The sequence below is a fragment of the Sorex araneus genome, chromosome 1, assembly GCF_027595985.1.
Source record: "Sorex araneus isolate mSorAra2 chromosome 1, mSorAra2.pri, whole genome shotgun sequence".
In the NCBI taxonomy this organism is placed as follows: domain Eukaryota; kingdom Metazoa; phylum Chordata; class Mammalia; order Eulipotyphla; family Soricidae; genus Sorex; species Sorex araneus.
The window spans coordinates 49107812-49125983 of NC_073302.1; the positions used below are offsets into that span (position 1 = coordinate 49107812).

Genomic DNA, 18172 nt, shown 5'->3' on the forward strand with positions numbered 1-18172 from the left:
TAAAATATATATATATATATATTTACATATATATACATACACATATATATCTGTTACTGCTGTCATTCCTTGAGTCTGTCTTACACCAGGCACCCTTCCTTTCCTTGAACCCGATTCTGGGCACCGCACTTCACGAAGTTAAACTGTCCTCGAGTTCACCAAAAGCACCAGGTTCGCAGGCAGAAGTGGTCCGCACGACTTGGGGAAGTCTGTTGGGAGAGATCTCTCCCACAACTTCAAGAACTCAGCCGCAGAAGTAGGCTCTAGGACGTTCCAAGAGTCTTAGGCTTGGCTTGGCAAATTTGGTAGGCCCGTTTTCAGCTAACGTCTGGAAAGGGCGCCCTAAACCGTCCTGCACGCTAGGGATGGGACAATGATAGGGAACTGGGTGAGAGAAGTCGCAGAGGCCCAGGCACTTTGACCGGTTTCCTCTGGAATCCGTACAAAGTCAATTAAGGTCATTTAATCGCAACTAGATTGAGGGTGACAGCAGAAAATGCCGCTATAGAATCACTTAGCGATTTAGTGCCTGGGGCCTCTCAAGTGAGGGCTGAAGTGTCTCCCTGCCGCTGGGAACCGAGCCCCCCCCACCCCCACCCCTTGCTTTGCTTTGCCCGACGCTAGGACCGGACCTCGAGGGCACACGGGCCTCCCCCGCCCCGCCCTGGGTGAGGAGGCCTCGCGCCTCTCCCCGCCCCGCCCGTCGCGTGGGGGCGGGGAGCGCCCGGCGCCCTTAGCGGACCTTGCTGCATCAAACCCGCATCATGCCCTTGAAGCTGTAACCTCGGTCACGTTCTTGCGGCGATTCCGTCGCCCACTGCTCAGTTCCTTTCTCTCACCTCTTGCGATTTCAGGTAGGTATGGCAGGTGATATTTTTCCCCCCACGTAGTTCTTTTCTTTTCTTTCTTTCTTTTCTCTTTTTTAAGGGGGGGAGGGTTAAAATGGAAGCCTTTGCAATTAAAAAAAAAAAAGCAACCCAACACGACAGGTGCTCTCCTTCTAATTAAGCGGCTCAGCAGGTGTAAAAACGTGCTCCCGCCGCGTGGCTCGGGGTCGTTTTTGACTCTCGGTCGTGGGGCAGGATTTGAGGCTCGGCACAGGTTTTTCTGGGCGAAAGTGATTGAGCCGGGCGAAGGGGCGGGCCAGGGCCTGGCGGGACACGGGACGCCCCCTCCGTGAAGAGTTGGCCTTTCCCCGGGGTCTGCGTGGGGACGTTGGAAGGATGCGGCGAGCGGCAGGCACTTGCCTACTCGAGTGCAGGATTTCCTACTTTGCCTTTGAAGCCGAGTCTAGCACCTCGCACAGGTACTCGGGGCTTATTTGACCGTCAGATGCCAGCCGCAGGCAGAGAAGGGCAGCAGCAGCAGCAGCAGCAACTAAAAAGTCTTTAGTTTTTGCGCCCGGGGTCAAGATCCTCCGGCCGTGAAGTAGGGAAGTGGGGGTTCGGGGCGGTGGGGGGTGTTGCGGGGAGAAGAACCTTCTCCCGTTTGCAGTCTGTGTGTCCGTTTCCGTACGTCTGTCGAGAGGGAGAGATACATGAGACCCAGATTTATCCAAGAAGCCCGACGCGAATCGCGCCGGCTTCCCGTTAGCGCCTGCGCCCCGAGCCTCGGGATTTGCAAACTTGCACCTGGAATCCGTCGCCCCTGGGCGCACGACGGCCTCGGGGCGGCCAGCCCGGGCGGGGGGCGGGGGTGGTGGTGGGGGGTGTGTGTGGCGCAACCCGGTGCGTGAGCTGGGCGGGCAGCGGGAGCCGAGAGGCGCGCAGCCGGCGGCCGCTGCCCCGCGCCGTCTTCGGGCAGGTACGGAGCCGCGGGGCGGCCCGCTCGGGGCACGCGCCGGCCGCAGCAGCCGCGGCGCCGCGAACTCGCCGCGGGCCCCGCCTCCTGGCGCTCTTCCAGCCCAGCCCCTCCTCCCCGCCCCGCTACAAACGGCGGGACCGCGGCGCCGGGGCGTCACTGAGGCAGCTGCCGGCCGGGGGGACGAGGCCGCTCGCCGGCGCGGCGCGGCTGGGGCGGGGGGGGTTCCGCCGGGTTCCAGTCCGCCTTCCCGCCACCGCCCGGACCGCGGACGCCGCCGCCGCCGTCACCGCCTCTCCGCGGAGCCCGTTCGGAGCGACGACTCCGCGCGGCTGTGCTGACGGCCGGCGGCGCGAGCCACGGTAGCTGCACCCACGAGTCGGAGCAGGCAAGTGCAGGGGGCGCGGGAGTGGTGGTGGTGATGGTGTGTGTGGGGGGGGGGGCGTGGGGGAGGGCGGCCGGCCGCGCCTCGCCCCCCCCCAGGTCTGTTCGGACCGCCCCGGACTCGCGGCTCTCGGGGCTGTGCGCGCCGCCGCGGCTCGGGCTCCGGCTGCGGCTCGGGGGGCGCCCGGCGTTGCTCTCTGCGTGCGGGCAGGAACGCGGGGTGGGGGGGCGCGGAGGCTGTGCACGCCAAGTTCCTAGAGCTCGGCCCCTTGGCGGCGGGCGGGCGTCGAGGGAATTGGGTGCCTCGGCGGGCGGCACCGCCCCTGGCGTGGGCACCGGCTGGCGGGGGGCGGCGGGAGCCGAGCGGGGCCGGTGGCGCTGGCCAGGCGGCGTGCACGGGCGTGGACGTGCCCGGCTACGGCCGCGTGTAGCGCGAGGAGAACTGCGCCGAGCCGCAGGTGAGTGGATTGGAGGGAAAGCTGCGGGGGTCTGTGTGTGTGTCGGGGTGGTGGTGGGGGGGACTCCGTTCGAAGGGCAGCATTCCTGGGGTGCCGGGCTCCCCCACCATGTGTGTGGCGGCCTCACCTCCCGAGCTGGGATGGATGGTGGGTGCCTGGCGGAGTGCTTACCCCCCTCCCCTTCCCCCTTCTCCAGCGCGATCCTGGGAGCTCCCGAGGCATCTCGAGACTCACCTCTGCCCCGGCTGCCTGTCTCCCCGGCGGGAAGGGGGCGGGGGGGGGGCGCGCATCTGGGGCGTCCGGGTTCGGGTTCGGGTTCGAGTGGCACGGAGGGAGGGCTTCGGGGCTGCGCCCGGGTGAGAGCGGCGCTAGTTAGGTGAGGCCGGGCGCAGCCGCGCGGGGTCGCAGCTCGCGCTCCCAGCCCCGGGGATGGCGCAACGAGGGGCGCGCTGGGCGGGAATCGGGGACCGGCTGGGCTGCTGGGTGGGCGAGGCTGGTGCGGGGCTGTGACTCGCCTGCCCGCCTGCCGGGGCTCGGGCACCGCCCGCCCCACTCGGAGGGCTGCTACCTGCGGCCCCCGTGCCGTGCCATGGACGGGGCGCTGGTGCCCTGGGGACACCGGCGGAGTCTCTCGCGCACTGGTCACCAGAAGGTGCTCCTCCAGTGGTGGTGACAGTGACCAGCAAGCTGCCTTCACACGGCGTTTCCTTCAAAGCCTTCTTGCTGTTGAAGAGGGCCAGGTTGGGAGCTCGAGTCTCTAGAGGTGACCTAGGAGCACGCAATTGTAGGTCCAGAGGGTCACTGAAGACGGCAGCTGCCCGAACCTACCTGATCTTGACCAGGAGCGGTTCAAGTGTGTTTACCATACATATCCTGAAAAAAAAAAAAAGTGAGACCAGGATTTGTCACCACGCTTCTGCTTCCTCTCCCCCAGAGAATGATGCTTAACAATTCTAAATGAAATACCTCCAGCAGGGACAAAGAGCATTTAAAAACTTATTTTGAGGAGGGGAGTGGTTCTATTTAAAAAATTGTCTTAAAGAGTAAATTCGGACCCCCAACTTAGGGCAAGTAAATTAAATTGGTCGAATACCACTTGGGGGTATAATTTTCCCATCCTCTTAAATCAAGGTGTTTCTTTGAAATTTTGTTCGCTTGCCTTTGAAGATAGTTTTCTCAGGAATGGTTTTTTTTTTTTTTTCTCCCAGAGTGGTTCGAAATTTTTATTTGTGCGAAAGTCTCTACTTACAGCGGAAGACCCGGGTTTTGGTGAACAGGTGGAAAAGCGTCTTTTTTCATATACACTCTCATCTTGGTTTTTAGGTTCAGATTTGTGACTGTTGTGCTGGGTGACTGGGATGCTTTATGTATGTGGACTGTTTTTAAAAAGTCTGCAGAAATGTTGATTGTCCCAGGTTGGGGGTGGTGTAGTTAAAGTTCCCTTGGAAATTGGGGAGGAGAGAGAAGAGGTGCCTGGAGAAGAACATCTGTAAGATGATGGCTAGGGTGAGAATGAAAAATTAGATTTCTCTGATTCTTCCGCTTTTTATTTTTCTCTCTAGAGGGACAATATATTTGTGTCTGTGATTTAAACTCACCCCTATTGCCTGTTAGGCTAACTTTGGACTGCCACTGCCTTCTGGGAAAGCAGTTTGTAAATTTCCCCTTCAAAAACAGCATCACAGACCTTTTAATACTCACCTCTCTCCTTGACTTTATGTGTTTCCCTCCTTGTGTAGCCTTTGCTCTTGGGAATGTTGCCAGGTCCGCTGTTATAAGCTACCTGTGTTCTCTCCCCAGAATTCAAAAGAATATATTAGGATATGCTCCTAGAAAAGAGCGAGTATTTCTCCGTGTTGGTTAGGCCTATGCCCGTTTCTTGACTCAGGATGCATTTTGTTACAGTTCCTTATTTGTTTTTTTGTTTTTAATTGGGTCTCCTTAAGGCGTCTTCGAAGAAACAAGGTTTTCGTCTGCAGGGTTTCTGTTCTTTTAATTTAGACTTATCTCCGGGTGTGTTGCAGAATAGTCCTCCAAGTGTCATTTTTACTCTCCCATTCCTCAATCTAGTGCTTTGGTTCTTTATACATAGAGGGTTGAATGAGTGTTACCATTTTCCCCCCACTTTCCTCCAAAAAAAAAGGATTATAATTTTTAAAATATTGTTGATCCCTTTTCTACTACTACAAGCATGTCCCAAGTTCTCTTTAAGGACACAACAAAATCATTCAGAATACTGTACTACTTTTGGGGGGGGGGGTTAGGAGGGAGGGACACTCCAGCAGTGCTCAGGGCTTTTCTTCTGGCTCTGCTTTGAAGCTGGGGGCTGAGACCATAGGGGAGCCTGGATCAAACCCGAGTCTGCAGCAGGAAGTCAAGTACTTGAAGGCCTGTCTTAATCTCTCCTGCCCCAGAATACCTTCTAAGATGAGATCGACCTTTTCTTTCTTTGAAAAAACAAACCTAAAAACAGTTATGGTGCTGTTTTCTTATGTTAGCACAGCTCAAGAGCACCACAGTGGCATATTACCCTTCATGTTCCTTTTCTCCAGAGAATTGTATACTCTGAAATAGCATCTTCTTGGGACTGACTTTACCATTCAATTTTTAAATCATTTGATCTGCTTGATAGTGTTTGTTCTTTTGCTCTTGACTAAAGTCTTGTTAACTCTAGCACAACTTCACATTCTTACTGCTGACTCTATCAACAGTAATTTTTGTTTGTTTGTTTTTTTTGGGGGGCCCACCTAGCGCTGCTCAGGGGTTGCTCCTGGCTCTACACTCAGCAATCTTTCCTGTTGGTGCTCAAGGGAACCATATGGGATGTTGGGATTGAACCTGGGTCAGTTGCGTCCAAAGTCTTGCTGTATTTTCTCTCTGGCCCAACAACAACGGTTTTTATGTGCAAGTGAAGAAGTCTTGAGAGCTGTGGAATTTTAGTCTGATTGGGTTATTTTAGATGGCATTTGGGATGAATTGTATAGATGAGGTGGTATGGACTCTGGGTGGTGTGCCACCCTGTGGAAAACCTGCCCATAGCAGTTCACCCTAGCTTTCTCATCCCTTGGTATTCTGCTGACCGGGACAATAATCATAGCCAGTGGCAACCTTTAAGGCATGTTTGCTTTTATGTTGTATTGTAGTTATGTGTTAGGTTCCTTTTATGGGCATGTGATTTGTGTAGCGATAACCTCTCATCTAAAGAGAGAATCCCATATTAAAAATGCTTTTGAGCCAAAAGCTACAGATCATGTAGTTCATTTTGCGTAGAGGCCTTCTTGGTTGATTATATTTAGCTGCCAGTATTTCTGCTTTATGGCGCTATATTTTAGAATTATTTAAAATGGAAGGCTTTACAGAGATGCCACACCCAAATCTGAGTTAGCTCTATGGACATAAAATATGTGGAAATAATCTGCTTGCTTTGAATAATTTTATTTTAAATGTATAAGCCTTCAGTAATCCTGTTACTTTCAGGAGCCACGTTATACTTTACTGCCACATCCCATTATTTTATATGTTTCTATTTTCGCATAATGTTGTCTCTGATTCTAAAGGATATTTTGCTGGGGAAAGTGATTTTTTCCCCTCAATTTCAAGTAAGACATTTACTAAGTTGCAACAGATCAGGTTTAAGCTTGAAAGGCAATAATTTGCCTTTAGGCTTTTGTATGTTCAAAGATACGAAGTTTGGTAGGGTTTAAATTGGATTGCTAACTTTTGGAGTAGAAGTCAGACAGAGTAAAATCTGATAGAGGTTTTATGGAGTATTTAAGAAAAACTTTCATCAGCATGAAGTAAGATTTTACTCTTAGCACATAGCATAAGTTTCATGATGGTGACTGTCACTGTCGTCCCGTTGCTCATCACTTTGTTTGAAAGGGCACCAGTAGCATCTCCACTGTGAGACTTGTTACTGTTTTTGGCATATCGAATACACCACGGGTAGCTTGCCAGGCTCTGCAGTGCGGGTGGGATACTCTAGGTAGCTTGCTGGGCTCTCCGAGAGAAACGGAAGAATCAAACCAGGGTCGGCCGAGTGTAAGGCAAACGCCCTACCGGCTGAGCTATCGCTAGAAGATGGTGAGTTAATTTTTTTTTCAGGGAAGATGACAAACTTTATATTTGATTGGCTGAAAAAAAATAAGGGAACTCTTGCATAACACTGTGCTTTGTGTGATTTCAGAGGCATCCTCCCTGTAATATCTATGTGTACTTTCCAGAGATAGGCCTACAGAAGTATATTTATTTTTGGTAAAGGTATTATTTTTTTCTTAGAGCTAAGAATGCTTAATGTAGCCTTTGAATGAATTAAATGCTTCCCCCCTGACCCCCCACACTGGTTGTTGGTTTTTTTTTTTTCTTTTTTTCTTTTTTTTTTTTTTTTTTTGAGCCACACCTGCCTGGTGTTACTCTTCGGTCTGCACTCAGGAATCACTCCTGGAGGTGCTCAGGGGACCATCTGGGATGCTGGGGATTGAATTGAACCCAGTCTTTTGCATGCCAGACAAGACTCTTAACTGTCTCTTGAAACCTCACGGATACTCTGTGTTCTCCTTTTTACTAGTTTTGTAGCACTGTAGCACTGTCATCCCTTAGTTTATCAATTTGCTCGAGCGGGCACCAGTAACGTCTCCATTATGAGACTTGTTACTATTCTTTTGGCATATCAAATACACCAACAGTAGCTTCCCAGGCTCTGCCGTGCAGGTGGGATACTTTCAGTAGCTTGCCGGGCTCTCTGAGAGTGACGCAGGAATCAAACCCAGGTCGGCCGCGTGCAAGGCAAACACCCTACCCGCTGTGCTATCGCTCCAGTCCAGTAGTTTGGTGTGATGACAAATTCCAGTTTTTCTTGTAAGAAATTTTCATGCAGAAAGGATCATTACTTTGGGGAACAGAAAAATGGAACACGTCACCGACAAGGTCATAGGAATAGATTGTCTGTGATTAAGACGAACCAATTTGGAGTGTCTCTGTTATTTGAAAGTAACTAAAAAAACCTTGCAGTTTCCTCCTGCATATCTATATTACTCATTTCTTACTGTCCATTTCTGACTAAAAGTGAATGGTAAATAAGGTCTGACAGACTCCCATCCCTTCAAAAATTTTATTCCTCTTACAGGAATTATTTATTTGAAAAACTTGTTTGTTTTTTTTTTTCCTCAGTCCACCAGACTATTGTGAGGTAGTTAAGGGTATATTTTTAAATTTTCAGCATGTTAGAAGTTTTTAGGGTCAGATAAGTTTTGAACCTTAGGTTAAGATTTCTGTATGCTTTTCCTTTGCCTTATTTGCTCAAGATAGGTTCATACCAATCTTTCCTCCCCCTTGACTTAAAAATTTTCCATAAAAAGGAAATTTTGTATGACTAGATTTTCTTTTCTTCAGGAATTTTTTGTTTTCCTCCACTTCTCCAGAAATTTGTTTTTTAATATCAGTTTGTGTCTCATCACTGGAGATTATTTTAGAAGTTTTAAAGAATATGTTGATTTACTATGACAAAATTTGTATTTTCGTAAATAAGAATGTTTTTTAAGAAGTGAAAGTTTTCATTTTATTTTATTTTGCTTTTTGTTAGTAGTCACCACACTCACTTTAAGGCTTCAGTGGAAACGTGTTTAATTTTATCTCTTGAAGAAAGGCAGTGGTGGGGCTGGAGCGATAGCACAGCAAGTAGGGCATTTGCCTTGCACTCAGCCGACCCGGGTTTGAATCCCAGCATCCCATATGATCCCCGAGTAATTCCTGAGTGTAGAACCAGGAGTAACCTCTGTGCATCGCCGGGTGTGACCCAAAAAGCAAAAAAAAAAAAAAAAAAAAAAAAAAAAAAAAAGGCAGTGGTTGCTTTAGAATTCTTAGCTGTTCTGTATTTTGTTATGATGGAGTCATTGTTAAAATAGAAATTTCTTATTAAAACTGAGTGTTCTGATTCTCTTTTGAAGAGATTTGTGGCCCTTCTCTCCCTAGAGGAATGCACATACACAGAAATTTGCATATAATTTTTGTTATCTTGCCTTCTGTAGTATTGAGGTTCTATTTAGGTTCTATCTGAGAAACAGGTTCTATTTGGGAAGTAGGACTTGGAAAATCAGAGCAGTCTTGTTACCTTGGCGAAAGGAGAGTAAAGCATTTCTCTACCTTTTTATGACTGGGGCCCCCTGTTCTACTGGTTGTCTCCCTAGTCTCACAACTTGGTCCCCCATTAAAGTGATTTATACCTGTGGTTCCCTTGGAAAATCCTGCAGCCCCAAGAGCCCATTTGGACACTGGTTGAGAAACTCAGGTTTTTATGAGGACTCATTTGCTGTAGTGTTAGCAATATGAGTCGTTAGCGTTCATAAGCAGCAGACTCTAGGCATCCTTGTCTCCTCGTAGTTTGTTTTAAAATCCATTTTGTTTTTGTAAACAAATATTACACATGTAAGGTCATCTTATGAGCACACTGCTGCCAGTTTAGCTGCTGAATTGTCTTGCCTCAGTAGGTTTTGTCACTTAGGTTGAAATTCTTAATTTAAGCAGAAGCAGGTGGAAAATATTAGGCTGGAAAGCTGAAGTTTCTTTCGTATGATTTTGACTCAGTTACATAATGTCCTCAGTTCCTTCACCTTTGAGTATAAAATCTCAATCCCCCCCCACCAAAGAACCAGGTTGAACGTCAGTATATAAAAGTATGAGATTTTTGATAGTGAAATTGACATTTATTTAATTGGAAAGGTATTATTAGTTGTTCCCATATAGACATATCTGGCCTTTTGTGTGTTTTTATGAACAGTTGTTTTAGTACTTCTTTTTAACATATTGTCAAATAGTGTATATTTCTACCATTGAATAAGTGAAAACTTCCAAATGCAAGGAGGTTTTGGGAGAATTGTGTCCTTGAGCATTTTAATAAGGAAACACATTTTGTCTCTGTAAACATATATTTGCATTTATTGATGCTTAGACACAATATTTATGATGGAAATCTCAAGATTTTTTTTTCTTAAAAATAGTAGTAAACAATTATTTGTGAGAGTTTCATAATTTACCTGTTCTATGAATATGATGTCTTAATTTTTCTGGTTTTTTAATGAGAAAATCTAACTTAAGCATTTTAATATTAAAATAACCACCCTCGCACCACTCCAAGTCAGAAGTCTTTGATGGATGCTCTGTCAAGTAAGGTATCGGAAATTGCTCACTTGTTCAGTTTTTAAAGGATGTGTAATGCCCTTTTTTTTTTTTATTCTTGAGACATAATTTGTGTTTATCAGAAGTACCAAAAGTATTTCTCAAAGAAAATAAATCATTGTATGTTTAAAAACTCAGTGAATTGAGTAAGGTGAGACAAAAGGTTCCTGGAGCTGATTGTATTTGGTCTTGCATTCTTTCTAAGTTACTTTTGGAAAGTAAGATTTTTCTGTTTCACCTATGCTGCATCTCTCCCGGAAGTACCTCTGGTAGCAAGAAGGTCTCACCTTTATTGCATAGCTATTGAGAATGTTTTAAATATACCAGGATTATTATAGGTTGAGCAAGGTTTTACAACCCATTTCCAGGTAAGGCCTGTTTCTATATGAGTTTCCTCAGTCCTCCAGTCTCCTGTAGTGCCACTTCCTAGTTGCTTGCTTATTTTGTTTAAATCCTTAGGGTCCATTCTAGCTTATGGCTATGAATGACTCATACTTTTCTTCCAAATAACCAGGTCATCAGTACATTTTAATTCTTCAAGGAACTTGAACTACCCACAGCGTTTCTTTTCTCTTGGTGATACCACCTGTGTAGCCCACTGTCATCTGCCTGAATGGTGGTTCTACTTCTGGTCTGGCAATTCTGGGTCATATGTAGTTTACTTATTTGTTCCTTTATCTTACTCTGCTGGAATGTTTGTGTTGACTCTGAAGCACTACATTTTTAACTCACTGAAGAACATCTTTTGTGTCCAAGCAAATTGCTATTAGAGGAAGGAAGGGGAAAATGGTGCCACTGAACAAAAGAATTTGTAGCTTCTAAATGATGGCCCTGTTCTTCATTTGTTTTGTAGATTTTTTTTTTTAACTTTCACTGTTCTTTTTTAAAAAAAATGGTGAATTAGGTGCCAAAGAGATAGTGCAGTGGTAAGGCCTTGCCTTGTACACAACCAACAACCTGGATTTGAACATTGATACCGCATATGGTCCCCTCTATGCAAAGCCACAAGTAAGTTCTGAGCATAGCTGGCTGTGACCCCAAATCAAACAAAACATAGTGAGTTATTGATGTAGGTATTGGAAATGTATAAAGATTTCTTGAGCAGGTCTTCTTAAGCTTATTTCATTTATGACCCCTTTTGCCCATGAAATTTTTATGTGCCTATGGGTAGCATATATGTATATAAATAGATACACAAAATATAAATGAAACAGTTACTGACAACAGGTCATAAAAATGTATTAAAAAAATTTTACAAAGTTTGCTGTCCCCCGAATGTGATCAAAAACCCACAATTTAAGAAGCGAGGGTTAGAAGCCATATTTCAAGTATCTTGAAAGTTAGAAGGGTGGGACAATATTGAGCTCTATCTGCCCTTTTATTTAAAAATATTGTTTAGTTGGCTGCACCTGGAAGTGTTCAGTGGTTACTCCTGAATCAGCTCTCAGAAATTAGCACTACTGGCAGTGCTTGTAGGACCGCATGGGATGCTAGGGATTGAGTCCAGGTCGACCGTATGCAAGGCAAGCATCTTCCCCATTGTACTATTACTTTATCCTGTTACATGAATTAAAAAAAAAGTACTGTTCGGGGAGCAGAGCGGTTACAAGGATACATAGTTACCCTGTTTTTATTGCTACACCAAGTATGGTATCTGGAGCATCGTCAGGAATGATCCCTGAACATGGTTGGGGACTACTCTTCTTTCCTCCCCCCAAATTCAAACACAGAATACATGACTGGGTGGACTTTGTGTATATCTGAGTTATTGAATTTATTGTTACTGAATTTCTAAAATAATGGGAATGAAAAAATATTCTCAAATACAAAAAAAAAATCCAAGCAAAACCCCAGTATTCTAAAGACTTCCCATTTTTTATTTTTTCCTTTATGTTAGAAAATAATGTTTGGCTGTGTTAGATCACTTCCTGTAAATTTAGATCTTGTAATTTGCTTTACTTTAGTTAGAAATGTCATCTCTTCGACTTCTCCTTAAAGCTCCTGCTTTTGAGAATGTTTCATCACCTTTCCCTATTTTCCCCTCGCTGCCTAGGACTTATCCCTGTTCTTCTCTACCTCTTAGTTGGGAGGAGCTTTTCCCCTCTTCATTCTGCAGGAGTGGGATACTCTTTCTCTTAGTTGTCTCTTCCATTCATCCAGATGATTTGAGACCAGCAGAAGTTACTTGGAGCTGGGAAAAGTGCGAGGAGGCTGTAAGCTTGCTGTCTCAAAGAGGACTGTGGCCCACCTGCCAACCTCATTGTTGATGGTGTCAGCTTAGAAAAGACATTTGCCACTCAGATTGTTATAAAGAGCCCATGCAAGAGGTTACCAGGTGTGAGGTTTCTATGTGTGGTTTTTCTCCTCTGTCCTTATTTTTTTCCCGTCTCCAGCCTTTTTTCCCCATCTATAGAATCAGCAGGGCAACTTTAGCAAAGCTTTCTCCCACATGTGCAGTGGAGCAAGCTGATGTGCCAGCAAGAAGTAGAAATAGGCTCCACATGTCATGTTTGGACCAATGCTGTAATTTTATTTTACAATAAGGAAGGTGGATATTATTAATCTACTCCTGAGAATAATAGCACACTTTGAATAGCAGAGAGCAACTTTGGTGTGTGTTAATGTCTAGTGAGATGAATACAGATGAATGCTAAGTAGGTAGGAAATATCAGTGTAGAGACTTCCTTTTGGTGATTTTAAGCACTTATATTTCTAGTTAACTTTTTGTTCACCCTGGCAAACAGATAGGAAGATTTATTTTATCAAACCAGAATTAATGTAGCTTCTGAGGATGGAACAATGCCTATAAAGCCCTGCTCTCCTGGCAGCCACTTGAGCTAGGACAGTCATAACGAGGAATTAGAATGTGTCCCTGTATTGAACATCTTATCTTAGCAAAACCCCTTCAGAATAATAGGAGCTTAATGCGTGCAGTTTTAAAAAAAATTGGCACAATCTCTGAGGGTTTTTTTTTTATTTGGGGTGAATAAAAGTGTATGCAATTTAAAAACTGTTTTAAAAATAACTACTAAATAATTATTATAGGTATATTTGGGAAGTAATTTTGAGAGGCACTTAAACAGATCTTGATACTAAAGATATTCCCTGATTATGATTCTTTTATATATATATTTTTCTTATTTTATTTTGCTTTTAGGGTTTTTTGTTGGTTGGTGTTGGAGAATTGAGAATTTTTTTTTAAATATGTTTTCTTTCTCAAATAATTTAGAATTGTCTTTGAGCTTCTATGTTGTGGTAATAAAGGCTTTGAGAGGCCAGATAACATAGTACAGAGGTTCAGGTGCTTGCCTTGCATGTCCCTGACTGGGTTTGATCTGGATTTTGCATATAATCTCCCAGCTCTGACAGCAGTGACCTCTGAGCACCACTGGGTATGGCTGCAAACCTTCATTTTCTCCAGAAAGGATAGGCCTTGATGCACATAGGGTGGGGAGTTCACTTGGAATCTGGTATATTTCACTGTTTATCTTAAAGGTTTTTCTTTTTTGTTTTATTGAAAACAGACGGAAACACTGAGGGTGTGTGTGTTGGGACTATACTCAGAATTCAGAAAGATTATATAGCTAAGTGCTAGGTCTTGAGAGAGTTTAGACAGTCTTATAAAGCATCCATGCCCTCATGTACCTTGGTCTGGGTCAGCATAAGGAAATGAGGCAGAAAACAGTAGTTTAAAATATTTCACACTCTCCCCTCCCTTAGTCTTTAGGGATAAGGCCAGATTGCTGCCTGCTGCTTGGGGATACGGGTGTGTGGGTTTTCTTGGTCAGTTTGTGTGTATATTTACTTACATAGGGATTTCTTTTTCCTTTTTTTTTTTTTTTTGTGGTATGAGTAACTTTTTTGGTTTGCCAAGAGTCTAGTCACAGGTGAAGAATATTTATGAAAAGCAGAACCTGCCAAGTTTTCAGTTGTGGCTGGAGAGAGATACAACTTCGACTGTCTTAATCCTGCTGTTTCCTTAGGAAGAATCGATTGTGTGTAGGTATAGAACCTCCCCGCCCCCCCAGTCTCTCCTTGTAGCTTTTTCTTCTCTGTAACTTGTTATGTTGTGCCAGCAGCCTTCTCTGCATATGACATTTCTTTTTCCAAACACCTAAGCAAAAGTCAGAAAACATGTAATATTTCTGGACTCTTTCCTCAAAATAGTTCAAACAGCAACACGCAAATAACAGGCCAGAAACTGGAATGCTTTTAAAGAGAATTGACCCATACCTTCTCCTCAGTGTCTTAATACCATGTCCGCTAGAACCTGGGCTCTCAGCTTTCTCGTGACAGCTCTTGGTGTTAGCAGAGTGTTCCCTCCTGCCCACTGTTGCTTTTTGCATTGATGTCATTACAGTATTTTTTTTCTTCTTCTGGAAGATGAACATTCTTTGTGCTGCTTCATCTCCTTGGTCGGCTAGAAATGTTTCTTCCTCCACGCCTTCAATTGGTTCTGGTTGCTAGAGAATAGTATGTGGTCTTTCTGCATTAAAAAGAAAAAGAAAGGTTTGGCTAATCTGTAGATATTAATGTTCAGTAAGGGGCAAGCTTTGAATTTATGATAAAAAACATAGTTTTTAGTCCAAGAAGAAAGTTAGTCCTCCTCCCCTTTAGTACACCACTAATATTGTGTCCAAATTATTGCCTTTTTATGCAATTAGAGTACAAAATTTTTATATTGGGCAAACAGATAATGTAAGGGAGCCACCAATCAGCTTCTTGATTTCAGTTGCTGACAAACCCAATGAATTAGACAAATGAATAGCCACCAGTAGTTAAATGATTTAAACCTCCCAAAATGATGGGTCTAGGAGATTGGAGCTTCTGTTCTTCTAGAAACTCACCACAGCTCCTTGGTGCAATCATTTTATAGATCAGCAAAATGAGACTCAGAGGTCAGGTGGTATGCCTTAAGGATTCAACTTACTGTTTAGGGTTGTAGGATCTAGCTAGGTATGTGACTTTCTTACTTCCTGACCTCCAGTTCTACCAGTTGTAATTTAAGGTGTCTGAGGCCAGAGCCACATCTTAAAAAGTAGCTCAGTAAATGCATCTCATCACCAGACCTTACTGTTTGACCCCACTCTGGTGGGGAAGTTCTTTTAAAAGCTGCACTCTGGGTCCTGTGGCCCTCTCAGCAGAATGTCCCTACTTGTTTCTCAGGACACGGATTCTGAGCTTGCATTATTTGAGGTCTGAGACTAAGGTAACTTTTGGAAGGATTCCATCACTGGCTCGTGTCTTCCTAATGCCAGCTGGCAGTCTTGAAATGAGAATTGCTTTTTTGGAACCATATGAAATATGGATTGGTATTTTCTTTAAGCGAGAGAATGAAGGGACTGTCTTCAGATTTATTTTTGGATGCTGTTAAGATCAAGAAAAATAATGAAATACTTTGATTGATTTTTTTGATGGAAAGTGACATTCAGATAACCTTAAGTCATTGTAATAGCCCATCTGTAGGGTGAATTCTTTAAGCTTGTTAAGTTTATGATACTAAGATGATGTGATTCTTTGGGTCTTTTGAAAACACCATTATTCTCAAGAAAACAGTTACAGTTCAAGTATACTGTGGAAATATGCCACCCAAACCTGAATCAACAAAATATCCAAGTAAATGTCTTGATTTTCTTACTTTAATGTCAGAAAAATTAATTTGAGCGTTGATTGGGGAAAGAATGGAGATTTAAGATGATTATTTTTTTAATTCCCTAGAAAGGGAATATCTTATTGTTTCATCTCTTGCATCTAGTGGTTTTTAAAAATTTTTTTAGTAGTTGAAATACAGAAAATATTCCTTTGGTTCACTTGAATTCAAAGTTTGGAATGAGATAATACTGTGGAAAAGTAAATGCAGTACTATCCATTGAGGGACGTACTTTTTATCTATAGGTATAGCATGAGTAATAAGTGAGTATATTACAGTTTAATCCATCTAGGGAAGTTTAGTGAAGATACTGCTTTAGCAGCACTGTCAAATTTTAGATGTGAGATTTTTAGTTTTTGAATTTGATAAATATGATCAATTAACATAGTGATTTTATTTTTCCCCAAACTTTAATGTTAGTGGTACATCTTTCAGTCTCTGCTGTTCTAGAATTGTGAAATTAAAATCGTTGTATATTAACATGTCCTTTCATTTCTATGACTGTATAAATTACTGCTTGTAGTCTATAAATAATTGTGCTCTGTGAAGCTTGTGTGTAAAACTAAAAAGTAAAAATCAACAAATCATCTACATACGTATTTTAAGCAGGTTGTCTCATGTAAAATTGTCCCAACAGCCCCTGTACACAGGTAAAGCAGCTGAGCAGGTCAGCGGGCTCTCAGAGACGGTCAGTAGTGTTCAGCCATGGTTGATGACCCACAGAATGAAGCCAGATTTAGTTGTTGACCTTTCAATTACGAACACATTTCATTTTCCATTATTTCACCTTATAAGATGCCGACATCTTAGACTTAAATGGATATGCACAACTTTAATTTCTTTGTTTTTCTTAGTTGCTCAGACTGTCAAAGATTTTGAATAAAGTACTTTCCTCCAAATTTTAGCAAAATATAGAGATCTAGAGACTTGTCAAGACTTAGGTGTCCTTACCTTATTTCAGAGTCTTTGTAAGAAGTTACATAGAACTTTATCCTTAAAGAACTTTTTTTTTATTTATAAATGACAGTTCTTTGTTATCCTCATCCCAAAGGATTATTTCTTGTTATTAAATAAAAGGGGCAAAGTTAGTGACAAGTGAAGGGAATGTTTGCTATCCCTTCTTCGAAAAGGGGCCTGGAGTGCATGACTTGTAAACAGAAAACCAGAATTCATTCCTCAGCCCCGCAAAAACAACGAAACTTAACCTTTTGGGAAAAATCTTTAGTTTTTAATCTTTTATTTTTTAATTCAGTTTTTTAGCTTTTAGTTTTAGGGCCACAACGGACAATGCTCAGCATTTATTCCTGGCAACGGACAATGCTCAGCGTTTACTCCTGGCTTTGTGCTCTGGGATCAGTCTAGCTGGACTCCAGAGACTGTATAGGCATTGGGGGATTGAATCCAGATCATCTGTGTGCAAGGCACACACTTTACCCACTATACTATCTTTCCGACCCCTCTGTTTCTATTTTATTGGTGGTTTACGTAAAACACCAACCTTTTATCTAGCTTTACTAGAACCTTTATAGAATTTAAAATTCTATGATTTTTGTTGTGCTGGTCCCTGACCTTAATAGTATTTTGTATTTTTTTTTAACTTAGTATTTGTGTTTATTCTGTTAGTCTTGTGAGTGTAAGTATTGAATATAGTATGAATGTGATTTAGTTCTTGCTGATAAAATTAAAGTTCATTGAAGAAGAGACACATGCTCACCTTCTAGAAGCTATGGGTTTTTGGTTGTGATTTGTGTTATGAAAGGAAGACTTTAAAAGGCTCCTTATTTAATGTGGGAAGGTCAGGGTAGTTCCTTCATAACTATATTTTCCTTCACTTCCATCTAACCTGCTTCCTGCCTTACATACACAAACTCAGCCTTTTTAATTTTTAATTTTACAGCTTTAGCATATTAGAAAGGATTTAAAAACTAAACTTTATTTCCCTGATACATTCATGGTAATCTTTGAATTCTGGATCAGATTCCTGCCACTTTGTTTGTATCCCAGTGTAGACTTTTCTTTTTTAACTAAGAAACTTTTTTGTGTGTGTTCTCCTAAGAACAATAATAATTTGCTTCTATGCCAAAAACTATACAATGAATGCAAAGTTCATCAAATCTTTATTATCTACAACATTTATTCTCTTCACTTATGTCTTTGAAAATGTGTTGTCTAATAGAAAGATTGCACTCATCTATGGTATATAGAATAACAGAGTGGGAGACTATCACCCAAGAACTGTAGAAATAAGTACCAGGAGGTTGACTCCATGGCTTCGAGGCTGGCCTCACGTTCCGGGGAAAGGTCAACTCAGAGAAGCGATCACCAACTACATTGTAGTCGAAGGCCATGTGGGGGAAGGGAGTTGCGGGCTGAATGAGGGCTAGAGACTGAGCACAGCGGCCACTGAACACCTTTATTGCAAACCACAACAGCTAATTAGAGAGAGAGAACAGAAGGGAATGCCTTGCCACAGTGGCAGGGTGGGGTGGGGGGGAGATGGGATTGGGGAGGGTGGGAGGGACGCTGGGTTTACGGGTGGTGGAGAATGGGCACTGGTGAAGGGATGGGTTCCCGAACTTTGTATGAGGGAAGTATAAGCACAAAAGTGTATAAATCTGTAACTGTACCCTCACGGTGATTCTCTAATTAAAAATAAATAAAATTAAAAAAAAAAAAAAAGAAAGAAAATGTGTTGTCTATCTGATTT

At 43.4% G+C, this 18172-nt stretch overlaps 1 protein-coding gene across 20 annotated transcripts in view; it reads left to right on the plus strand.

The window, feature by feature from the left end:
• Positions 1 to 18172, plus strand: part of ELAVL2 (ELAV like RNA binding protein 2) — a 176546-nt gene that overhangs the window by 29814 nt on the left and 128560 nt on the right. For 2 of the 20 annotated variants that reach the window (XM_012936069.2, XM_055137338.1), the window contains exon 1: positions 1173 to 1306. The exons of 6 other annotated variants lie outside the window; for them this stretch is intronic. In XM_012936069.2, coding sequence (XP_012791523.2) covers positions 1224 to 1306 — 83 coding nt within the window. In that variant the 5' untranslated portion in view covers positions 1173 to 1223. Of the gene's footprint in view, positions 1 to 720; positions 855 to 1172; positions 1307 to 1976; positions 2189 to 2493; positions 2643 to 18172 lie in introns of those variants that run through there. 12 more of the 20 variants (XM_055137431.1, XM_055137372.1, XM_055137325.1 and 9 more) reach the window with 12 other exon arrangements.